General features: G+C 43.5%; 1 protein-coding gene across 13 annotated transcripts in view; it reads left to right on the plus strand.

Moving 5' to 3' along the window:
* ERC1 (ELKS/RAB6-interacting/CAST family member 1) overlaps positions 1-26235 on the plus strand; it is a 271289-nt gene that overhangs the window by 195503 nt on the left and 49551 nt on the right. For all 13 annotated transcript variants that reach the window (XM_018048685.1, XM_018048680.1, XM_018048683.1 and 10 more), the window contains one exon: positions 10635-10779. In XM_018048685.1, the coding sequence (XP_017904174.1) occupies positions 10635-10779 (145 nt within the window). The remainder of the gene's footprint in view (positions 1-10634; positions 10780-26235) is intronic.

Below are 26235 nucleotides of genomic sequence, written 5' to 3' on the forward strand. Positions count from 1 at the left end.
TTATACCATCAAACATGAGGCAGGCCTAAAGGACATACTATTATGAAATAATAAAGACAAAATGAAAGAAAAGGCCATATAAATCTTTTTGTACACATCATCCCCAGATGTTACTGTGAGCCCACTACTTAACTTCATCTCTTGAGGCTCATGCTAAGCTGTTTTTACCCCCCAACCCCAGATTTCCAACACAAATCATTGGCTTTAAGACATAATTCACTAGGGATTTAGGTAGGATTTGAGTAAATCCCCAACAAAAAATCCCTGGGCTTGCCAGCTATTTTTAAAGGCAGAGATTTAGCAAGCAGAAGATCCTCAAGTTCACCTGTCTTGTGATGGCCCTTGCCATGGAAATGGCAAGGAGGAAATTTGCCTGTAAATACATTATAAGATGCTTGCCTTCCACACCGTCTGTTGGCCGGAGCCACGCCACAGGAGTCCATGATATTTTCAAGTCCAGCGATGGTCCATTTTATGAGGATCTGCAGTGTTGTCAGAATTTTAGACTTTAAAATAGTTGATTTTTTTACAATGGAATTGGAAGGTTTTGATGGACTTAGTGAATTTGGAAAAGCAAATACACATATTAAAAACTCAGTCTTGGCAAGAGTGTGGGTCTACTGTTGGTCTTTTAAGCCAGTTCTTTCTGTAAAGTAGTGTGTCTCAAGTACCTTCTTGAAAGATTCTCGAAAGTATAGAAAGCCATCCCCTGAGATTCAGATCCCGCGGGTCAGGAGCAGAGAACAGCCTTCCGTCCATAGTCATTTCTGTTATGCTTGAGAACCGCTGTTTGTAAAGCAAGCCCAGTATACTTCTTTGGCTCATACACCTTTCCACAGCTGTGGACTTGAGCATCTTTGAGGTCTTTTGGGTTCTACAGGTAAATCCGCTTCCTTCTCAGCAGGCGCTTTGGGTTGACTTTCAGGTGCTGAGAATTTGCATGTCTGTCTTCTCTGTATATGCTGTACTTGTGTGTGTCGTAAACCTTGTATCATCAAAGGGAGGGTTTGTCTCTGCATTTTGTTGTCCTGCTGTTCTGGGACGGTTTTCCAGAGGAGGAGTGGGGGGCTGACAGGTCTTAGTTCTGCCCTCTTGAAATCAGGACTCCGGTACAGTATTGAAGTCTGAAAAATCGTGACCAGGATGGGGAGAAGGAAGGCACAGCAGCTTTAGAGGAAAGTCAGTCAGTGGAGGCTTGTTTTTCTTTTAAGATGAGCATCCATAGTTGTAGTATGAACAACAGTTCATTTTAGATCAGGTAAAACACACTCTTCATTTTTATGCGTTCTCTCTGGAAACAGGCGAACATTAGGTAGAGTTCAGGAATCATGTCTACACTGAACCGGAGAGAAAGCTCACTAACAAGCAAAATCTGTCGAGAACCAAGCCTGAGACTCTCACCTGAATGTACTATCTTCCTTCATGGTGTCATGTTTCACCATAAATTCCCAGCTTAATGAATCAAAAGGGGCTACCCTGGTGGCTCAGACAGTAAAGAATCCACCTGCACTGCCGGAGACAAGGGTTCAATCTCTGGGTTGGAAAGCTCCCTTTGGAGAACCCACTCCAGTATTCTTGCTTGGAGAATCCCATGGACAGAGAAGCCTGGTGGGCTATATATAGTCCATGGGGTTGCATCCTAATCAGTAAGCAAAAAGACCTATTAAATGAGCAGATGTTTTATCTTAACAAGGTATTCCCTTCTCCTCTAGCCTTTTTTTTCTTTTTAGGGCTGTATTCTGAGGCTAATTCTTGTCTGTTAATTTCTTTTCTAATTTTTAGATTCCAGTTATATTGTCTGTTGTACTATTTGCAGGTTTTCATAGATTATCCCTCGTATATACAAAACGCAAAGTGGATTTGAAACATTTAATTAAAGTAGTTAGGACATATGCTCATCTCCTTCAACAGAATTAATGGAGTAAACTACATACAGAATTTTGTCTCATTTCCATGTGAGAGTCCAGACTGGGATAGTAATTCTGTAAAGTTGTTAGGGGTTCAGAATCATCCTCTCATTGCCCTGCTGTTCCTACAGTTTTATCTTCATCCACACCATCCACGGTGGCTCACAGCAGCATGACACCCCAGCAGCCATGGGCGGGGTTGGGGGGTGGGGTGCGGACATGCTGAACTACACACGAGGAACAAGCTCCTTTAAGTAAAATTCAAAAGTAAGGAAACTTAGAATATCAGAAACAAGAATCTGGATGTCCTACCCAGAGAAGGGAATCTCTAGGTACAGTATTGTTTAGAGGAGATTGATTTATCCTGATCTGTAGTGAAGAAGTGGTGAGAATTTTTTTGTTTTTTTAAAGAATGTTGGGAGCTTTCCTGGTGGTCTGGCTGTTAAGAATCCACCTGCCAATGTAGGGGACGTGAGTTTGATCCCTGGTCAGGGATCTTTGGTTCTCCTAAGCCCATGCTGCACAGTTACTGAGCCTGTGCTGTAGAGCCCGGGAGCCGCAGCTGCTGAAGCCCATGTTCCCTGGAGCCCATGCTCCACAGCAAGAGGAGCCCGCACACTGAAACGAGAGGGCAGTCCCCGCTGTCTGCAGCTAGAGAAAAGCCCACGTGCAGGAATGAAGACCCAGCACGGCCAAAAATAAATAAAGAAGCTTAAAAAAAAAAAAAAAGAATGTTGGAACAGAGGATCCAGCTGAGCCGCAGAACAGTCGTCTGGACAGTTTCACACTTATTCCCTTGGTGCCGTCGTTGCTAAAAATATATTTGTAATTCTTTTCTCGAGAGTTGCTTCCAGAGCCAGTTTACAAGGTGCCTCTGAAAATAAACATATTCTTAGACCTCACTGTGGTCCTAAAAACATACCATCTTGATTTATTGTCTAACTTCAGTGCCCAGGTTTGATGTCAGAACTTAAATTCATTTTAATAAAAAGAACATTTGCCATAATTCCAAATACTTGAATAATGTAATAGACTTTGCAGCCAGTTTTAAAGAAAAATTTGGCAGCATTATTGAATAAATGTTTTTATGTATTAATAACTTCCTAAAATGAATTCTTTGAAGAACTTATCTTTCACTTGAAGTTTAAGTACAGGTATATTTTATGAAGGAAGCAACTGGATAATGTTTGCTATATTTTAAGGAAATACAGGATAAAAAGGATCATCTTTAGATACTGGTAATACTAAACTTTCAGTGGTCTCAGGAGAGCTGGAATCAAGGACATTTATTTTGGAGCAGGACGGCTTAATCGTGGAATGTAGTTTATGCCGTATTTATGGTGCCCCTGTGTACAGTGTGGCGAGTTTTGACATGTACACTGTGTAGTTGCCACCATAGTCGAGCTGGACTCCACTTCCAAAGGTCCTCGTGTCCCTTTCCAGGTATTCGGCAGCTCTGACCTGCAGTCCCAGGTGCTTACTGATCTGCTTTCTACCTCTTTGTGCATTAGATTACAGTTTTTATATTTAAACAAATGGTAAAGGTACAGGTTTCTGGGTTTTGTGCCCCCTACACACACACACAAATTGGAGATACAGTCATCAAGTTTTTGCCCTTTTCAGAAGCAGGCAGAAAGCTCTATAACCGAAGTATCAGTATCACAGTAAAAGTCGAGTTTTCCAAAATTGTCACAATGTGTGATCGGTTGGATATATCAAAATGTTTATTTTTCAGAAAAAAAAAACAATTGAGAAGAAAAACTGAATTCAGCTTTCCTGCACAGAATATTGGTCAATTAGCCTCCTTTACTGAGCTCTGTGTGCTGTGTTTAGTCGCTCAGTCATGTCCAACTCCTTGCTACCCCATGGACTGTAGATCGCCAGGCTCCTCTGTCCATGGGGATTCTCCAGGCAAGAACACTGGAGTGTGTTGCCAAGCCCTCCTCCAGGCGATCTTACTGAGCTCCACCTACCAGCAGTTGCTGCCTTTGTGTTAATTGTGATTCTTCTCAGAGACTTCTGAAATTCTGAAGTCCATCTATACTAGAATAACGTCTCTCCCCCCTTCTCTCACCAGTGTGTCTCTCAGCAGAGATCAGTCTCTTCCCCTTGTTTCAGGAGGTGGTGACCTGGGACAGGCAGCACAGCTGTGTGTGCAGAGGCCTGGCCACTAGCCAGGAGCAGGTCGCAGGAGCCAGGACCCCGGCATGTGCTGCAGGACCCAAATGTCCTAAGACAGTCTCTGTTCAGTGATGTTTGCAAGTTTCTTTCCAGCGGCAAAGCAGAAATGCAGTACTGATTCTATGTCCCATATTTGAATAGTGTAGTGATTCATCGCAGCCCTCCTGTTGGCTCAGGAATCCAGAGTCAGCCAGTATTCTGTTCCTTGTCCTTTAAACCATGTTTGTAATGTGAGAGTTCTGCACATCTGTAATGTGAGAGTTGGTGCTTCTCTAGCAACAGCCTTCTGACCCTTCTGCTTCCAGAAGCATCTCCTCTCTCCTTGCCTCTGAGTCTGTCTCTCTAGACCTTACTGTACTTGTCTGGAACTCTTGATGCTTCTGTATTATATTCAAAATCAGACCATTTCTTCTTCAGCATTTTGAGTACCCTCTGTCTGCCGGGTTCTGGTTAGAATCCTCAAGAATTTCACAGCCTGTGTTTACTCCTTCCTGCCATCCCAGACCATCTGTGCTCCAGTTCAAAGCTCCCTTTTCAGCATCCTAGTCAGTCTGTCTTTCCTCGTGGAAACCCACTCATCCAGTCTGCTTCTATCGATGTCACTTTCTCTGTCTTTATTATTATCTCTGCCAAAATAGGCCCACTCAATTCCCATTTCTTCAGCCCAAGGCAGTTTTCTCTGTCTGGGGTGTTACCTACTTCAGTACTTAACAGCCCATATGATTTATTGGCACTTACATTTTTGTTTCATCTCATTCATTGTACTGAAATCTCACAGTTAAAAGAAGTGAAGTTGCTCAGTTGTGTGCAATTCTTTGCAATTCCATGGACTGTAGCCCACCGGGCTCCCCCGTCCATGGAATTTTCCAGATAAGAGTACTAGAGTGGGTTGCCATTCCCTTCTCCAGGGGATCTTCCCGACCTGGGGATCGAACCTGGGTCTCCCACATTGCAGGCAGACGCTTTACCCACTGAACCACCAGGGAGGCCCTAAAAGGACACTTAATCTTAAAAAAAAGAAAGAAGTACAAAAGATTAGCAAGCTGAATAAATGCAGAGACCAATAAACGCGTAGAAACATTGAAAGGAAACTTTAAAGACCCTGTACATGGACTCACATGGACCGTGAATGCCCTGGAGGGGTGTGCAGGACAGAGAGAAATCAGCAGCCCAGGAGACAGCCCAGGCCTGTCAGGTGGAGCATGACCCCACGTGGAAACACACGGTCCTTGGAGAACACTCATGAAAAAGTGGGTTGAAAATCTTCACTGGTCCAGTATTAGGCCCAGGTGTTTGATGTGGAGTTAAAAAACCTGATGAGGTGGGACAGTGAGAAGGGAGTGAAGTCAAAGCAGGCATTTTAAGAATCTCGCAGGCTGGTGATAAAAGGCAGGTGGGACCACAGTAGTGAGCATGCCAGGTACACAGCAGTGGGCTCATTAAAAATGATTCAAAAGGAGGATCCAACCACACTTGTTCTGGGGAACAAAGAGGAAGTCAGATTGTTTCAGTGTTGGCAGTCTGTAGGCCTCAGAGTGTGATGATTCAGTTAACATTGAGTGAAAAATTCGTTATGATGGCTGGAAAACGTGACTTGGTGTTGACATTTACATTAAAGGTAGTTCTTGGTATCTTAGTAAAGGCGGCTGGAGAGGGCAAAAGACGCTCGGGAACCAGAGTTTGGAAGATCAGGCACTCCAGCCAGGCTCGCCCTCACGGGCCCACCGACAGCCAGACTCACTGCGCTGTTGCAGGTGGTGTCTCCCCCGTGCTCCCCGAGACCTCCATCAACGGAGGCTGGAGGGACCTGCTAGCCAAGTGACATGAAGAGCAAGGGATTTCACTCTGGATAGTTAATTGGTTAAATTTGAGTAAAGGGGGCCTTTGTGAGAGAACCAGAACTTCAGATTTATCTTAGCATTGGAATAGATTAGGCTCTGCCTGCACATCTTTGACAGTGATCCATCCAGAGCCAGCAATCTCGTCGTTGGTTCATCTGCTCGCTCTCCAGGAGTTTTCTGGATTACGGAATTTATGAAACATGATGATGTAATCAGGCCATTTGAAATACCCAGTTGGAAGAGGCAAAAATAAACCCTTCTAATGTGCCTTCACTCTTACTCCGTTTCTGTCTTGCATTTATGTTATACCCACAGGCTTATCTGGGACTCTTAAATTACTAGTCACTGTCATTATTGGTTATTTCTCTCATTCACTAGTGAGAGAGGGCTCATGGGTCATCCTCAAAGGTTCAGGAATCGCCAGAGGATTTTGAGCCTCACTTGTGTGGATTTTTGCCTTTTGCTTCTGACATCTGCTAGAAGAGAGAGGGGACAGAGGAGGTGGTCTTACCATTTCTTGAAGCTGAGTTGCCACAGCTGAACTTGTTGAGACATCTTGATTCTGTTAGCGTTCACAGGTCAAAGGACAGGTTCGACTGTTCGGGTAGTTAAAGCCCCAGGGATGGGGTGACCAGACTAATGACTTAAAGTTGGATTTCTGTTACTGCCTCCTCATTATGCAGGTCAGGTGGCCTGTTGGTCGTGCAGTGGGGGGTCACTAATCACCTTGAAGGGTTTCATGTGCACATTTTTCAGTTTTGGTTTTTTAACTGAGGAAGAGCCACTAACAGAACAAGGGGCGTCATTGGGGTGGAAGAGCGCTTTGGTTCCTCTCTCCTTTCTCTGGGCTTGTGGCCTGTGTATGTTCCCTTTTCTGTTTTGTGTGTTACTCCTGAAGCTTACAGGGCTGCAGTTGGAAGGTGTCTCTTTTCTGTAGCACCAGCAAGTGCTCTTTCCTATAGAGAGCCTTTGGTTAGCAAAGCTGCTGAGGCCAATTATCCGTCCCCACCAAGGCTCATTTTCTCTGAGATAAACCTTAGTAGGAGTAGAATAGCTGACTTTCAGATCACAAGTCATTGACTCTGATTAGAAAGGAACCGTTTCAGTTATTTTTTTCGTCTTCATACTTTTCTGTACCTTTGCATTTTTCTCCAATGAATGGAAGTGACTTTGTTGTCAGAAAGTAGCTTGTTTTCCAAAGAAGCAATTATATTAAGAATAGATGGCTACTTCTAAAATAAAATTTTTTGCTGTTTGTCTTTTTTTTTTTCAGTCTTAATTCCATTCCTCTGAAATGCAGGGTATTCTTAAAATTTTAATTTAGACACGTGAATGCTCCCTGTAAAGCTTAGCTATGTAAGTTTACCTACTGATATTGTCTTTACTATCAGTTGTACTGAGGGAACAAGACTTTTTCTTATTCCCCAAAAGTTAGATGAATTACTGTTGATCAGCTTTACTTTTTGTGCCCATCCCCTAAATTATTTTCAAGAAGCTGTTCTCCCCTGTGGTGTCCATTGCAAATTTACCAAAATTTAGATAGACTGATACTATCTCTGTCCTCTTCCAAAAGCAAGAGAAGAACCCCAAAACTAATAAACCCACAAAAGATACTGACATGACAAAGTTAACATCATCATATGTGCAGTATGTGATCAAAACCTTTTATTCACTTGACCATGAATTGCCCTTTTCAGGCACATACACATGTGAGAAATTAGTATCAAGAGTGTACTTTTAAAATGGAAAGGACAGTGGTCTATTAATCTGCTAGGGAATTTTTAGAGGGTGAGAGCGTTGGGTATTGGGAGAGAAAATTTGATTCTGTGCAGTTGATAGCATATTATCAATGAGCTATATAATCAGCACTCAGTAAAAAGTAAATAGCATCAATGACATAAAATTTCTATTTGAGTCGTATAGAAAAAGGAAAACGTCTACAAAACATGTACCTTATTAGGGAGGCACCATTCCAATAGCCCAGACGCCAATGCCACATCCTTTATTTTAAAATTTAGAATCTGGGTTGTCATCTGTTATATTGCATTAGGAGAATGAGACATTTTACCCCAGAGATTAACTCTACCACATTAGCTGGCCAAGCATATCATTTATAAGAGTCAAGATGCTTCAGCAACATAGGCTGCTTATTAGTATTTCATATTGTGCTGCTTTCCTTAAGCACAGAATGGAACTCAGATCCTGTGGCCTTTTGTCTGGCATTCAGCAAGTGTTCTCATGACTTGGTCTAACTGGACAGAATAATTTCTCTTTCACTCATCTTCTGTTACTTGCCTGTTGCTAAATGTGTGATTCTGACTTGGATGCACAGAAACGCAGCCCCCTTCTTGAAAAAGTGCATTTCTCATTCCAGCTTGTCGGTCTCCACGCTCCCCGAAAGGGAACAGATGACAGCAATCAGCAGGAAACCTCAGAGCGAGACCATCTTGAACTCCTTCACCTTTAAGCTCATTTCACCACTTAACATATTTTTTTCAAGTGGTCAGTGGATATATTTAGACTGTCGTTATCCCTTTGGTGTTGACTAGAGCTTCATGGGATAAGCCATCTGCCATTTCTTAGAGTCACAGAAAGTGGGGACAGTGGAAAGTTATCCTGGAGTCAGTGAATCTTCCCTTCCAACAGCAAAGACTCATTAAACAAATCTTCATTTCCGTGATGTAAACTGACCTACATCTTCCATTTGTTAGCACCGCTTGTTCAGAGTTCCCCAGACTTCCCCAACCACATACAGAATATCCTTGTCAGAACATTCAAAAGAGAGCCTTCCAGTTTGTGGCTAAACTAAAACTCTTCCATATGACTGCTATTGAAGCCTAATTATCTTAACAAGAGACAGAAGCAAGGTTAAACTTGGGCAGTGCCTTCTCAGATTCAGCACTTCCTCGGGTCAAAAGCTCAGGCCACTTATATAGATCTTGTAAATCAAAGCTGTCTTCTTCCAGATGACTTGTTCCATAAAAAATGAGCTCCAGAGGAATGCATTTGGACTATGAGACTAATTGTTCACCAGCTTCCTTCTGATTATTTTGTAAATTTCTAAGTTCAACATCCCACCCCCACCCTAAAATCCCACCTTCTTTTCCTTCTGGAAATGAACCAAAAATAGTTGTTAGCTAAACCACATGGAATCAGTAGAGTTTAAATCGTTGTTTCAGAGTGTGCAGATCATTGCCAAATAAAGCCCAATTGTTGTTCAATCATTAAGTCATATCTGACTTTTTGCGACCCCATGGACTGCAGCATACCAGGCTTCCCTGTCCTTCACTATCTCCCAGAATTTGCCCAAACTCATGTCCATTGAGTCGATGATGCCATCCAACCGTGTCATCCTCTGTCATATCCTCTTCTGCCCTCAATCTTTCTCAGCATATGGTCTTTTTCAGTGAATTGGCTCTTTGCATCAAGTAACCAAAGTATTGGCGCTTCAGCATCAGTCCTTCCAGTGAATGTTCAGGGTTGATTTCCTTTAGGATTGACTGGTTTGATCTTGCTGTCCAAGGGACTCCCAAGGGTCTTCTCCAGCACCACAGCACAAAAGCATCAATTCTTTGGCACTTAGCCTTCCTTATGGTCCAACTCTCACATCCATACTTGACTACTATAAAAACTATAGTTTTGACTAGACAGATTTCTGTCGGCAAAGTGATGTCTTTGCTCTTTAATATGCTGTCTAGATTTGTCATAGCTTTCCTTCCAAGGAGCAAGCATCTTTTTAATTTCATGGCTGCAGTCACCATCTACAGTGATTTTTGGAGCCCAAGAACATAAAATCTGTTACTGTTTCTATTGTTTCCCCATCTATATGCCATGAAGTGATGGGACCAGATGCTTTGATCTTCAGTTTTTGAATATTGAGTTTTTAAGCCAGCTTTTTCACTCTCCTCTTTCACCTTCATCAAGAGACTCTTCAGTTCCTCTTTGCTTTCTTTCATAAGGGTTGTATCATCTGCATATCAGAGGTTATTGGTATTTTTCCCAGCAGTCTTGATTCCAGCTTTTGATTCATCCAGTCCAGCATTTCACATGATGTACTTTGCACAGAAGTTCAATAAACAGGGTAACAGTATACAGCCTTGATATACTCATTTCCCAGTGTTGAAATTGGGAAATGGCAAACCACTTCAATGTTCTCGCCTTGAGAATCCCATGAACAGTATGAAAAATACAGCCCTGACTGGAAACTTCTTTGTGTTGATGAGATAAAGAGATCCATAGATGCCACAGGAACCACTGGCTGGTTTCCTAAATCCTATTTACTAATCTTTGCCGTTTGTTATACATTCTGTACATAAAAATGTGTTCAGTTTCAGTGGTACCTGGTTTCTCTGGAAGCCACAGAATACTTACCAAAAGGATGAGTCAAATCAGTAAAACGTGTAAATGACAGGATAGTTCTTACCTTAAAAAAAAGAAGTCATTAACTTTGTTTACTTTTCCAAGTTTAACTACAACTGGATCTAAAGAACTCTCTATTCAGATGTCAGTGTAACAACCTGATAAAAACATTTAGAGTCGAGAGGACCTGAATGGGATTCCTGCCTGGACCCCAAGTTCAGCTGTGAATTTGGGCCGCTGTGTACTCTGAGACCTAGCTTCAACTCCCATAAATGGGGTAATGGTGGTAGTAACCTGAGAGGATGGCTGTGAGGGCTGAAGTCTGGGCGTGTGCTTTCTCATGCAGGCAGGAAGCCCTTCTGGCCGCCATCAGTGAAAAAGATGCCAACATAGCTCTCCTGGAACTGTCATCCTCGAAGAAGAAGACGCAGGAGGAAGTGGCCGCCCTGAAACGGGAGAAGGATCGGCTGGTACAGCAGCTGAAGCAGCAGGTATGACTGATGGGGGCAGGGGGTGGGGGCTGCCCGCATCCTTGCTAGCTGTGTACACAGGTCAGACGTCTGACCCATGTCCAGTTTGTCTTCCCAGCAGAGACCTCAGCCTTTCAAGCCTCTGGCTCCGTCCAGGAAGCACAGAGCCTTCTTGGTAAGAGGACTGGTTGAGGAGGTGTCACACATCTTTGGAGAATGTTTCTTAACTTTTGCAGTGGCTGGGGGAAATTAGTGCAGTTCTGCCCACTTGAATTGAAAAAGGTGTTTTTGGTTGTTGGCGGTTTTTGTTTATTTCTGCATGTCTTTCTGGGCCAGGCCCCAGGGGTCCACAGCACTGACCGATGTTTGGCCTTGGCGAGCGCTGTAGGGTATCTTCAGGGGCTGTCAGAGTCCTGAGAGGTGCCTCCAGGTCCAGAGGCAGGGCAGTGGAGGGCAGGCGGCAGTGGAGTGGAGCTGGTGTGCTCATACTATCGACTGGTGAGGTTTGTTTTTTACATCCCATCAGACACCCTCTGTAGAAGGCACTAAGTGTATTTTCACTTAACTGATTTCCTGTTCTTCAAGGCTGGGTAAGCTCTGTCAGTGAGAGAAACATTTTGCCCTTTTTTATTCCACCCAAAACCTTCCCCAAATTTAATGGTGAATACTTGTGTGAGCCCCTTCATTTGTGAAAATAAAAGCTAGAAATCTCCTCTTTGATGATGGTTGCACAACAGTATAAATACACTTAACAGACATAACTATAAACAGGGTTAAAATGATAAATTTTATGTATACTTTACCGCAGCTTTAAAAGGGGGGGGAAACGTTTTCCCCTTTGAAAGTGAGGAGAGAGCTGACTGCTGAAATCGGAGTGCTCTGGATCTGCACGGCACCTGCCTTAGTGGCCAGGCCTGTGCCGCTCGCAGGGCCCACCCCCTCCTCTCGTCCTCCCCCGCTGCTCCGTCACTGTCCCTGTGCACTTTGGCTGCCCACGAGTGCCCTTCTGCCCAAAGTGATCGGAGTAGAAAAGAGCTTTTCAAGTTAAGGAATTTCTTCTTTTCTACTTCTAGAGGATCAGTCATCAGCTGATAGCATAATATTTAACATTCGAATTAGCAGAAATCAGTATTTACACAATAAGGAAATTTTCTCTGTTGGTAGACATTAAAATTGCTTATAAATAGACTTTATTTGTGTGACTGATTTTGCTGAGAAAAAACACCAGAAGAAGTCCCCTTCTACAAGATGGAAGGGTGACCAGCAAAAACAACCCAGTGCTCATGAACAAAAAGATTTGCAGCTTATGTAGGTAATACCTGTGGCTCAGCTGATAAAGAATCCGCCTGCAATGCGGGAGATCTGGGTTCAATCCCTGTGTTGGAAAGATCCCCTGGAAAAGGGAAAGGCTACCCACTCCAGTATTCTGGTCTGGAGAATTCCATGGACTGTATAGTCCAGTTGGACACGACTGAGCAACTTTCATGTTTATGTAGGCAATACCCACTTAAGCACTGGGACCCCTGAACCATCATCCCTTTAAGAGACAGAGTCACTGTGAACTTCCACCCTCTTCTGGGTGCTGGTGACGCAGGGTCAGGAAAGCTTCCCCTTTGTGGAAGGTTCACCTGTTTTATTCAGCATTTCTAAGAATTCTGCCACATAAGCATTTTCAGATCACCTAGTTTGACCAAAAAAAAAAAAGACTTCTTTCATAGTACACGAGAAAACTGAGCAAAGAAAATATCACTTTGTCATTCAGTCCCACATTGCTCATTCTGTCTCATTTTAAGAGCCATGATTAATTCTAATTGGTCCTTTTGTCATATTTTCTGAACAAATGATCAGTTTCTGTTACACTCAGTAGAAGAATTTCAAATGAATGAGCCTGCTCAGCTGACTGAGGAGTCTGAGGGGTGGTAGATAACACGCCTGTACTTCTGCAATGGCCACGGAAAACTCAAGTGAGCTGCCCTGTATCTGTATGTCTATACGTTATTGACCCCCGCCGCACCTCCGCCCCCATTCATCAGGGGACAGCTAGTGGAGATCAGTTAGTGTCTCTCGAGAGAACCAAGATCTCCAGAGGAGCAGTGCGTCCCGCACAGCTGCGTGGTAAGCTGAGGTGTCCTGGTGTGTGTCCTGCAGAAAGGTGTCTTCCCCCAGGGAAAGCGAGCTGATGCCCAAGCTTGCTTGGGTCTCTGGCTTTCTGGTTTGCTGTCCCAGGCCAAACATCACCTTCTGTCCCTGCAGTCTTTTCACAGTGGTTTTCACTCTCCTTCCTTGCATCCCTCCCCGCCGGCTGCCCACAGCGTCCTTTCAGAAGTTTGAAACCCTGTCCTCTTCAGTCGGCTATTTCCGTAAGCATCCTTTCTAGTTTTCTGTTATGTTGTGTGCGTTTTACTTGTTGAGCATTACAAGGCTGCTTAATTTCCCTGATCTCTTAAGTTCTCAATGGAAAAGGGGTACTTTACTGTTGCCCCAAGTATTTCCAATAGGTCCAGCATGGAAAAGCATCTGAATTCAGTGAGTCATGCATTAAGTAACCGTCCGTTACCAAGTTGTGCCCACCACCTGGTTACCAGGTGACCTGTCCCAGAGAGCTGCTGTGACACGTGGGCCAGCTTCACGGTGCTCCCCCAACTTGTGGCTTCATCGGGCAGAGCTGAGGGCTCTGACAGCCGCCACGCAGGCCCAGGATACCGGCCCAGGCTGGCCGTTCTCACTCGGACCCCCGTGAGCGTGCAGTCCCGCTCTTGGCCAGGCCTGCAGTTACCCTGGCTCCTGGCTGGGGCCACAGGGCTCCCTCCCAGAGTTACTCCCAGGGCCCTGGGCCCTGCTGCATTTGGGCTCCTCTGTGGGGTGGCTCAGTATGTGGGGCCGGCTCCCCCTTAGGCAAGCGATCCAGGGAGGGGAGAGAGCAGCCAGGACGTTAGAACCCGCCTCAGTGGGGCCACCGCCACCCCCTCATCCTAGTGACCACTTCCACCTGCCCTACAGCATCAGGGTCATTGTGGGCTGGCCACCTGAGCAGTGACTGAGCAGCAGATAGCCATGTCTTCCTGCGTGAGACACTGCTCAGCCCTGGATAGGAACACACGTGACGGGGGGGCATGGCTCAGAAACACCAAGACCTGGAGAAACACGTGCTGTGTGATTCCAGGTGTCTGCTCAGCTCTAGGGAAGACCGCAGTAACCTCAGAAAGCAGATGAGCCGTCACAGCAGAGCCTGCTGGTCTCCTGCCACCTCCGCCCCAAGAGGGCCTGTGGAGGCGGACAGGTGTGTCCTCACCAGCCGGTCTCCCTCTTCCTCTATGTTCAGGACCTTGCTCCTCGTCAGATCAGCAGGTCTGATCCCTGTATATGTGCTCGTCCCCCTTCCCTCACTCACCCCCCATCCTCAGGACCAAAGACACCAGGACTTGGGGCTGAACTCTGTGAGCACAGGGCCCTCGTGCGTGACTGTTTGTTCCTTGTGACGTCAAGATCCCTTCTGCCAGACTCAGCATCACTCACACACCAGTGTCAGGCCAGAGGAGGTGTGTGCCCAGGGAAGACCTAGCGGACAGCAGTGCCCCTGAGTGGGCTCTGTCTGGGACGCAACCTACTGAGTGCTCTGTTGTCCCCAGTGTTGGGCCCTGGCCACCAGCTCTGGAGCAGCTGGGAAAGCCCGTTCATCTGAGTGTTACTAGCTTAAAAGGGACATCTAGCGACTTCCCTGCAGTCCAGTAGTTTAGACTCCCCCTTCCAGTGCAGGGGACACAGGTTCCACCCCTGGTTCGGGAACTAAGATCCCACATGCCCTGGGGCAGCTATGCCTGAGCGCTGCAACTAAGACCCAACACAATTAATAAATAATGTTTTTTTTTTAAAAAAGGTGACCTCTATAGACAAAACTGGAGCCTATTATACGGAGTGAAGTAAGTCAGAAAGAGAAACACCAATATGGTATATTAATGCCATATATATGGAATTTAGAAAGATGGTAACCACAACCCTATACACAAGACAGCAAGAGACACAGATGTAATGAACAAGCTTTTGGACTCTGTGGGAGAAGGGGAGGGTGGAATGATTTGAGAGAATAGCTTTAAACATGTATATTACCATATGTGAAATAGATGACCAGTGTGAGTTCGATGTGTGAAGCAGGGCACTCAAAGTCGGTGCTCTGGGACAGCCCAGAGGGATGGGATGGGGAGGGTGGTGGGAGGGAGATCCAGGATGGGGGGACACACGTGCTCGTGTGGGTGATTCACGTCAATATATGGCGAAAACCACCACAATATTGTAAAGAAATTATCCTCCAATTAAAATTAATTAAATTTTTAAGTGACCTCTAATGTTGAAGGGAGAACAATAAAATGATTTTTCTTTCTATGACAAGAACAGAAACAGTTAAAGCCACAATGTCAGTGGACAAAGAAAGAAAGAAAGCAGCGAGTGCAGCGGTAGCTCGAGTGCTGTAGCAGCCGCTCTGGACACGTGTCCCTCTTGCCCAGCACCGCCCCTTGATGACGAGGCCAGCCTTGGGACCGTCCGTGTGTCCACTCCCCACGTGTCACCAAAGTCAGGTGCTTGGCCAGGGCGGTCATTCCTTGGAGGACACGGTGTCCGGCGTGGCCAGAGGAGCCTCCTCTGTGTGCAGCCCTGGCCTCCTGGCTCCGTCCTGTACCTGCTGTGTCCACGAGCCACGCTCCCAGCTGTCCTGTGTGCCCTTATCCCTTCTGTGGCGAGTGGAACCTGTCTGGTTAGGATATACTGTGTCCAGAAGTTGACAGAATAGACAATTACTGATCAATCCCTGCTTCATGACTCAACTGCCTGTACTGACTTGGTCAGATAAACGTGCTCATCTCGTTTTAATTATCCTGCCTCCGTTCAGTCCTAGATTCTTACATATTAAGTCTTCAGTATACATACTTCTTCCCCTAAACCACCACAAACATTAGGATCAGCTCCACGTTTCCTGCCAACAGCATCCAGATTTATTTGAAAGGAACTGGATGCAAAGCGTTTTCCGTTCCCCGTCCTCCCCGCTGGAATGGCCTCCTACTTCCTCAGCTTAATCTCTGCTTTAATCTTCACTTCAAGACTCATCTTTGTAGTTTGGAATTTCCTAGCCATGGAATCAGTTCCTTACCTTTCGGAAAGCCAGCCTTTGCTTATTTTCACTCACACGTTTGTCCCCTCTTGGGAAAAAGCTGTCCCGGGAGGCAGGCGCTTTGTTTCATTTTTTTTTGGAGTACATTTGCTCTACAGCGCTGTGTTAGTTTCTGCTGTACAGCAAAGTGAATCAGCTTTGTGTATCCACGTATCTCCTCTTTTTTGTATTTCCTTCCCATTCATGTCACCAAGGAGCCTGAGTGGAGTTCCCTGAGCTGTATAGTAGGTTCTCGTTATTGGTTCTCTGTTTTATGTAAAATAGTGTATTTGTGTCGATCCCAATCTCCAAATTCATCCCCCACACACCCCCCACTGCCCCTCTTGGTGCCCCTACGTTTGTTCTCTACATCTGTGTCTGTGTTTCTGCTTTTCAAATAAGATCATCTACCTCCAACTCGTGACCGTGCAAGACATGAGCCCCCTGTCTTGCATACACAAGCACCCATTCCCCCCACACCAAGAATCCACGTATGTGAAGCTCTTTTGTAACACACAGCATCATATTAGTTTTCAGGGTGCAACATAATTGTATCTATGTATGTATGGTGGTCAGTGTACATCTATCACCACTTTTTTTTTTCTTGTGATAAAAACTTTTAAGATCTTGACTCTCAACAGCTTTCAAATACGCAGTGCAGTGTTGTTACCATTATCACCATGCTCAACATCACAGCCCCAGGATTTAATAACTGGAAGTGTCTACTCTTTGACCCCCTTCATTTATAAATCTCTTGATATCTAAGTGTTGGACACAAGTTTATTCTTTTGGTTTTCTTAACGAATCAAGTCACAAACTTCCTCACTTAGGCTCTCTGGGTCTTCTCTTCCTCATCTGTAATGTTGGATGGATAGATAAAATTGATTTTGAGGTCTAGAGTCTATATTTTCCAATTTTTGACAAGTCAGTGTATTTACCTGTAGCTGTATTATCTGCTAACTGCTGATGTTAGGGACAGTTTTAAAAGAAGCTGTTGTAAAGCGTAAGGGAACACATATGTAAGGATTGTTTAAAGCTGTCTATAGGCATTTGCTCATCTTATGAAAGTAGTAAATATTGCATTTTAAAGTTTGAAAAAATATCCTGGTTACTCACTATCCCCCTGAAACCTTTTTCGTATCCTACAAAGAAATGGATCCCATTTTGATGAGTTCTGCCTGCCTGGAGTTCGGTGGAATCCAGAGGCTGGGAGACACAGGGAAATCTGAATTCCTCCCAGGCTCCTTCCTTCCATCTGTTCCGTCTCTTTTGTCATCAGTTCCAGATGTAGGCAGACTCTTCACAGAATTTGATAAGACCCTCTCTTCCCCTTGTTTCGAGCATCACATCTTGCTCGCTGTTCCTGTTGTCAGACTGCCGCCTTCTGTGATGCCGCGGGGAATTTATAAATCTTTCTGATCCCTCCTGAATCATCTCAATGCAAATAAATCAGCCTCGATTTCCTGCCCCTCTGCATGTGCCCCTCCCGTTCCTGCCCCCTCGCTGTCTGTCAGGTGGCATGATTTATAGCTGATTCCTGAGCCCCTTGACCTTGGTCTGAGGATCTCATTAAGCGTGAGTAAGAAGACAGGTTCAGGGTGATTCACCTTTTTCCCACTCAGCTTCTCTTGGTAGGAATCAGATCAGTATGCTCCACAGAATCTGTTCCTGCTGCCTCTTTTGGCCTCTTTGAAAGAATGTGAATACTTATTAAGAGTGAATATGGAATTAAGTGATACTTGTAGTCAAAGAAACAAGAGGAGTGATGGTAGATAAACTGTAGCATTAACCATCGCAGAGTATCCTTCCCATGGACAGCCCACACGACCAAATTAAACTATCTGTACTACTGTCTGGCTTTCTTGAAAAAACATTCACAGATACGAATATCCAAATTTTATTGAGTTGAAGCTTGTTTTGAGTGCTTCACACAAATTAAGTCATATAATTACACAGAAACCACCCTGTGAAGTACAGTTATCCTTTTTGTACAGAGGAGATGCTGAGAGAGCGAGAAATTTGCCCAGAGTCACATGGCTAGTAAGCGGTGGAGCTAGGATTCAGAACAGACCATGTCACTCCGCTGCCAGCATTGATGATTGCTACACCAAAATGTGTTGCCATCATCACAGGCTTTCGGTTAGAGATTTCAGTATCCTTTGTGTGTATTAGTTACTCAGTCATGTCCAACTCTTTGCGACCCCATGAACTATAGCCCACCAGGCTCCTCTGTCAATGGAATTCTTCAGGCAAGTATACTGGAATGGGTTGCCATTTCCTTCTCCGGGGAATCTTCTTGACTCAGGGATCAAACCCAAGTCTCCTGCATTGCAGGCAGATTCTTTACATCTGAGCCACTCAGTAGCATTTAGCTATATCATTAATAACCCAGTAATTCTGTCTCCTGATAAATAGCACTTTAGTAAATTCTTTCCTAAGTTACAGTGAAAAATTTGCATACAGGACTGTGCTCAGTCTGAAAAATTTAGAATCTCAACAGGCCAAAATCTCTTCCCCACCTTATATCAAAAGATATGTTCTCATTTCAACAATTATTTTAGAAATTGTTGACTGAATGAGAGAGAAGTCTGATTGAGAACTCAGTATCTGAAATCAGATAGACTGATTCTTAAGCAGCCAAATTTGAAAAGCTATGTGCTTAAAACCCTAAATTACCATCACAAATAACTCTGATAATAAAATACTGTTACTATCATATCATACATGTACATGAGCAGAGAAATGGAATGGGTGTGTCAAGAAAATGGTGTGTGCAAAAGTGGAAATAGCAAAGAGAGAAAATCTAAAGAGAAACCAAAAAAGAAATTCTGGAGCTGAAAAGTACACTAGCCAAAATGAAAAATTCACTTAGAGGGGTTCAGAGCAAATTTGAGCAGGCAGAAGAATCTGTGCACTTGAGGATAGGATAATGGGAATTATCAGGGCTGAGGAACAGAAAGAAAAATGACTTAAGAAAAGTGAACAGAGCCTGGAGACCCCTGGGGCAGCAGCATGTGGACCAGCATGCACATCATGGGAAGGAGGAGAGGGCGGGAAGGGGCAGGGAGAATATCTGAAGACATAATGGTGAAAACGTCCCATATTTGCTGAAAGACAGCAAATTCCAAGTTAGGTGAATTCAAAATGAGGCACATTATAGTCAAGACTTTCAAAAGATGAGGAGAGAAATCATCACATACAAGGGATCCTCAGTAGGGTTTTCAGCAGATTTCTCATCAGAATCTTTAAAAGCCAGAAGATGAAGACTTCTCTGGGGAGACTGATACATTCAAAGAGCTAAAGAAAACCAAGAATCCTATATCCAGTAGAACTATCCTTGAAAAATGAGGGAGAAATTAAGACATTTTGAGTTAGACAAAAGCTGCAGGAGATCATGACCATTAGATCTGCCCAACAGGAAATGCTGACGGGCTTCCTGCAAGGTGAGATGAAAAGACACTAGACAGTAGTCTGAAACTGGCATGGAGAAATAAAGACCTCAACAGAGGTAAATACTTGGGCAATTACAAAAGCTAGTATTGTTGTAACAGTGTTTTGTAACTGTAGGTTTTGTTTTCTACATGATTTAAGAAAATGAAACCTGCACGCACAGATGTAGGCATTCCAGGGGTGACTTTGGTCCTCGAGTGGAGTGTGACTACCACCAAAATAGAGCTACAGTTTGGGGTGATTAGAGGAACCTGGTTACAGACACAGGTACCCGTAGTGATGTGGCTGCAGAGATGTGAACTGGATAGGCTGTTCTGACCCAGAATGTCCTGGAAGCTGCAGCTAAGAGTTGGGTCACCTTCGGACACATGCAGGCCCCATCTCCTAGTCCCCACACCCCTGCCCGAGTTCCCAGTCTGTTCTGGGACTGGGAGGAAATGAACCAGGGCTTGCTGGTGGAAGAGAGGTGCTCCGTGGCAGGCCTTCCGACTTCTTCTGACCCCTCACAGCCCAGCTGTGGTCACTAATCAGCTGCTCCCAGATGCCTCCGTCTGTTGGAAACAAGAAGGTTTTCCAGTCCCCCGTGCCTTTAACCACAGTTGTCTTTGCTCGTTCAGTTCGAGAACCAGCTCGTTGCTGGTTCTTACTTTAATGTGTACTTTTTTATTGACTCCTGGATGTTTGGAGTTTCACGCTGTGTGACTCTGGATCCTGTGTAGACCTCCTCTTCATGTTTACTCTGTCCCCCAGCCCCAGGACCTTATTGATGTGTTTCAGAAAATGATGCCTCTGGTAGCAGGTGCGTTTTGCTGTCTTTTTATTCATTCACTAAGTCGTGTCTGACTCTTTGCAACCCCATGGGCTGCAGCACATCAGTCTCCCTGTCCTTCACCATCTCCCAGAGTTTGCTCAGACTCATGTCCATTGAGTCAGTGATCCATCCAACCATCTCATCTTTTGTTGCCCTCTGCTCCTCCTGCCCTCAGTCTTTCCCAGCATCAGGGTCTTTTCCAATGGGTCAGCTCTTCTCATCAGGTGGCCAAAGTATTGAAGCTTGAGCATCAGTCCTTCCAATGAATTTTCAATGAGTTTTCCTTTAGGATTGACTGGTTTGCTGTCCAGTTTCACTAATTTATTCAGCCACTAATTCCTTTTAAATGATCCTTAATGATAATTCATTCCTTATTAGAATCAATCTATGCCCGGTACTTCTTGTTTATTTCTAGAAATCAAAGTTTTTTCAAATACTTAAGTTTATTGAAATGATCAGTGAAGTATTTCTACAGCTTTAAGTATAGGAGATCAATTTAAGATACTTTTTTAAATTAAGATTTTTTTTTTAAGAAAGGCCTGATTTTAATAAATGTCACGGTTATTTTCCTTTACACAAAAGACTAAAGAGCTGTTTAGCTCAATTTCACACACACACACACACACACACACACACACACACAAAAGTAAGTTTGGAGACTAGAGAAGATACCTAGAATGAGTTGTTCAGTGTTTGTTGATTCCAACAACTTAAGCACGTATAAAAGTTTGTGAGAGCACACAGGTACAGAGAAATCCTTTCGTGGTGAGGTCTCAGACAGGAAGACAAGCTGGAGCTGAGGGTCTGGCCCTATGTCAGTTGCTGTCAGTGTGGGTTGTTTCTGTTAAGAACCCGAATGCGTTCGCATCCCCAGGTTTGTTTGAAGGTTAGTGTACGTGCACGTGAGTGTACGATTTATAGTTAACTCCGAGTCAGTTCATTCGTTCCTTTTCCACACATGGACCATGGTTTTGTAAAAAGAAAGCATAAAATTCCCTCAGAACTTCTCGCTTCAAGAATTTTGATCCTTCTTATCTAAAATGCATCTTTTATCTTGTGTGTGTGTATGTGTGTTTAAAGTGCTTAGAATTTTTGAAGATTACCCTGCTGCCTGCTTGGCTGTTTCTCAGACAGGGAAATGCTTTTTTTGTTTTTAATGAAAAGCATTAAATAAATGTATTTACTAAAGGAAAGGGTGTCTTTTTGAAGGGAGAATACTGAACTTTTCCGCTTTGCAGCACAAAATTGTTGGGTTAAGATGCATTGTAATTGATACCTGTGGTTTGTGCCACCATTCTTGGGAAAATGATTTTTTTAAGATTCTGTTTGATACCATCTAAGATTTTTTTTTTGATGGAGGGAATCTGTCTTTTCTGTTACATGTGAAGGAATATAGTGTCACTTTTCTTTTTTTGTGGCCCCCATATCTAAAATTTTAACTGTGTGTGCTTAGCCACCCAGATGGCCTGATCCGTAGACATAACTCTATGGTAGATGCTCTTGGACCCTGGCCTTTGTTCACTGGTTTCTAGAATAACAGAAAACACCTGCCTACATTATCTTCTTTCCTTAGATGTGATGGTGAGTCTCACTGTATCTGGCTAGCATTCCCTTAAATATTTTGCAAAATGTGGGGCTTCTGTTTCTTTAAAGAAATGCTGCTGGTAACCTTAAAACTCAAATAGGGTTGCTTCAGGTTTATTGCGAAGATGAAAAGTGTGTGCTAGAAAGTGAGGCAGTGATCAGGAATAAAGTTTCAATCGCACTTTGTTTTAAAACAGTCTCATTTCAGACACTGGTTTGGGTCAGTTTAGCAAGTTGGCCTACGAGCTATTTCATTCCTGGAACTCTGTGGCTTTGTGGATCTGGCTCTGAGTTTTTACCTTGGTGTACTGCAGTTCCACACCACAGCCCTGCCAGAAACAGGACAGCGCTCAAAACTTAGAAATTCTTACAAAGTATCTTTTAATTTTCAAACACTGGATGTATCTTTATCTTCATGTTAATATTTGTTGAAAAAGAAAAAGTATAGGCTGCTGTCCCTCCAGAGTTCAAAGTTAAAGTCTGCATGGCATATAGGAAAGAGTTAGACATACCTAATAAGCAGGACTGTGTATTAAGATTAATAAATAAATACTTTCTTATGGCTAAGGAGAAAGGAATATGTGATTGTCTGTTTGGGAAGCAAGGAGACCCACACAAACCTCTCTGAGAACTAAGGAATGATTATATTATAATAAGATGAACAAACCTAGGCTCCTTTATTATTTTTTTAAAAAGGCAAGTAGAAAGTTTACTGTGTTTGTTTTGTTTGCTTTCTACCAAGAGTGGGGAAAAAAGTAGGGTTTTGGTAGGAAACACAGAATATGTTGAAAGAACAGACATCCTATGAACCTAAAGCCATAAATGGTGACATATCCAAGAATACCCTTGAGATGAGAGAGGAAGATTACGTGAAACCTTAAGAAAAACAATCCCCTGAATACCAAAACAAATACCCGAATATCCGTAATCCAAAGTTCTCCTTTTTCTTACATAAATCAATTTGTATATGAGGAAATCAAAGGAAAGAACTTTGTGAAGCTAGGAAAACCAGAGTGCCTGGATTCTGGGGTTCTTTTTGAAGCTATTATAAGTAGCAGCAGTTATGTTTTTATTTGAGATAAAACTTTGCTGGTTAGTTAAGATGTCCATTTTCTTTTGGCTGAGACAACTCATTGTGGTAATAATGCTGGATTTTTCGTAGTTTTGAGAAATTCTGTTTGGTAAGCATGTCTATTTTTAATTAATACAAATGGGAAAACAGCATTATTTAATAAAGATAATTTCATAGAAAAAGCTTTCAAAATATAAAAGTCATTGCTGGAAGAATAATAAAATACAATCCCAAATGCACCAACCTTAGAAAATAGATTCTTGAATTTGACAAACGTGTTAAAAGGACTATATAGATACATATGTGTGTACACATACACACGTACTAGCGATCTTACTAGGCACTGGGTTGACACGTGGCTGGAGAGCTTGTCCCAGCCCTCACAGACTCAGTCCATGGGAAGAAGAGACATGCAGATGGGTTATTAGAATCTGACAGATTCAGAGGATCTGAAATGCTTTTTGTTCCCAACCTAAAGATACTGGATAAGCATTAACCCCCTCTCAGAGTCTGTGATGTGTGATTGAGCTTATTGGCAGAAGAGGAAGGTGTCAGAAGCAAAGACAGTGTGCACAAAAGCAGCAGCAGCCCTAGGGTGCTGTGACCAGCTGTGACCAGTTCAGGTCGGGCTGGGTTTTAGTGTCCGCACGGCGAATGGAGATGGAACATGACGATGACGTGAACCAGGAGCTGAAACTGAACCTCTGCCGGCGCTGGGACATCAGAGGAGCGCTGTTCAAGGGGAAGGAAAGCAACGCCAATTCAGCCAAACTTTTACTGCCAGTGAATGAGAAAAACTTTCCTCTGCTGTGACCCTGGGAAGGATCCCCAGGTCCCCAGTAAGATGCCAGAATTTCCAGCAGATTTAGAGTACCACTGGATGTGGGAAGTTCCTACCTGAAATACAGATACATTTTCACAATTAACAGAATAACATTACAGAGTAACTCGGCATGTGCTACTGTGGTGTTTGCTACAGTGTTTGTAATAGCAGTAGAGTGGAGATAACCCAGGTGACCGACAGTGGGTGCCAGTCGATTGTAATAGCAGTAGAGTGGAGATAACCCAGGTGACCGACAGTGGGTGCCAGTCGATTGTAATAGCAGTAGAGTGGAGATAACCCAGGTGTCCAGCAGTGGGTGCTGGTTGAATCAGTTACAGTACATCTAACAGAATGGAGGGAGAGATGGAGCCGTTTCTAGAATACATTGGTAAATGAAAAAGCAAGATGCAGAATAGTGTATTTAATATTCTACTTTTAAGAATATTATTTATTTGGCCATCCTGTGTCTTACTTGCAGCTCTTGGGATGTAGTTCACTTGTAGTTCCCTGATTAGGGTGGGACCTAGGCCCCCTGCACTAGGAACACAAGAGTCTTAGCCACTGGACCAGCAGGGAAGTCCAACTTTTCATATGAGGAAGGTGGGTGATTGCAGAAATGTTTGTAAGAGTGTATGCTTGCTTACAGTACATAAAGATTTAAAGATGAATTTAAAATTTACCTCCAACATTTCCTATGAAAAGAGGAAATAAATAGAATGGAGAAGCAGGGTTGAAAGCAAGTCTTCTCTGAAGGGACCTAGTTTTATATATATAGTTTTGACCCTAGAATCATATGGATGTTTTACATAAATAAAAATAAAATCATATCAGAAAGTGGGGAAAGCAATTCTTGAGCTTTGTAAACAGATGAATCTAGATATTTGTTAAATTGTTGACATAGCCGCATAGAGCCTAGGATTATTTCAGCTAACTGTATATATTACAGATCTTTCTCTGTACATTCTCAGTAAGATACTCGCCAGTGAGAAGAAAAATAATGCAAAGAAATTTTAAAGCTCATCCTGAAGGCATATTGATAGTGGTTACATTGGTATTGGTATTTTCAAAGAATCATTCTGATGGATAAAGCCAATAAAAGCTAATCACATCATTATTGTAAGGAACCAAGGTTTTTCAGCTTGAGAGCAAAAAGGATATATAAAGTATAAAATCAAAGAGGTTAAATAAAAACTTATTCTTTAAGGGTCAGATCTAGACTCTTAAATCTAAATTGAAAATATTACTGTTCATTCATAATCTCTGTCATCTTTACAAAAAAGTGTTTCCCAGCTTTGAGCTGAAACAGCCTGGAAGCAGCAATAATCCTTCAGCCCTGAGCATCCTGACCCGCTGATGTCCTGCTGACCAAGTGAGCTCTTCAGTAAAATGGCTGATTCTAGATCTGGAGCAAGAAATGGACAGACAAGACGAGCTTAGCGCATATTTGCCAGAATGCAGGAGTGATGTCACGTCCAAGGACACAAAGTCTGCCACGTAGAAAATGTGCAGGATGGTTCCCTTTTCCCGTTGTGATCCTAACCAGGACCGCGATTAAACTACCAAACTTGTTTCTCTAAAAAGCAAAACAGTATTGGTTGGGGGACTTCCCTGCTGGTTCAGGGGTTAAGACTTCACCTCCCGACACAGGGGTGCCGGTTCCATCCCTGGTCAGGGAGTTGGGATCCCACATGCCCCATGGCCAAAAAGCCAGAAGGTAAACAACAGAAGCCATGCTATACCAGATTCACTAAAGGCTTTAAAAATGGTCCACATCAAAAAGAAAAAAGATCTTAAAATCAGTAGGAAGCACATTTTTCTCTTCTAGAGCTTGCCCTCTAGTTGAGAAAAGAAAATAGCGTGCGAAGGCAGTCTGACAGTGACAGCTGTTGGGCTGAATTCAGCACAGTTCTCTCTCCTGATCCGGCTCTTGTCCTCTGCCTCCCGCACTGTTCCAAGGGAGCCCCCCCAGAGCTGTCCAACCAGTGCAAGAGGAACTTTCCCAGCTAGAAAGATAAATGAACAACTCAAGAATAATTCACAGGACTTCCCTGGTGGTTCAGTGGTAAAGAATCCACCTGCCAGTGCAGGAGACACTGGTTTGATCCTTGGTCCAGGAGGATCTCACATGCCACAGAGCAGCTAAGCCCGTGCGCAAGTGCTAAGCCCGTGCGCAAGTCCTGAGCCTGTGCTCGAGAGCCCAGGGGCTGCAGCTGCTGGGCCCACACACTCTTGAGCCCGGCTCCGCAAGAAGAGAAGCCACTGCAATGAAAGGCCAACACACTGCAACTAGAGAAGGACGTTGCAGCAGTGAAGACCCAGCACAGTCAAAATTAAATTTAAAAAGAATAATAACTAATTTATACTTTGTCATGTAATGAAGTTTAAAATAAAGCTCCAAGGTAATTTGTTGAAATTTTGTAAAATTTATCACCAACGCTGTGTCTGACCCACCTGAAAATAATGGAGATGATGCTTTTTTCATTTTATATATCAAATACCAATATAACAAAGTTTAACTGAAATTCACTATAATGTTAAAATGATTTCCAAGGTTCGACGAATGTAGGCAGAAATCATTTTATTGCTTTCCTTAA

This window comes from Capra hircus, chromosome 5 (genome assembly GCF_001704415.2).
Source record: "Capra hircus breed San Clemente chromosome 5, ASM170441v1, whole genome shotgun sequence".
Taxonomy (NCBI): Eukaryota; Metazoa; Chordata; class Mammalia; order Artiodactyla; family Bovidae; genus Capra; species Capra hircus.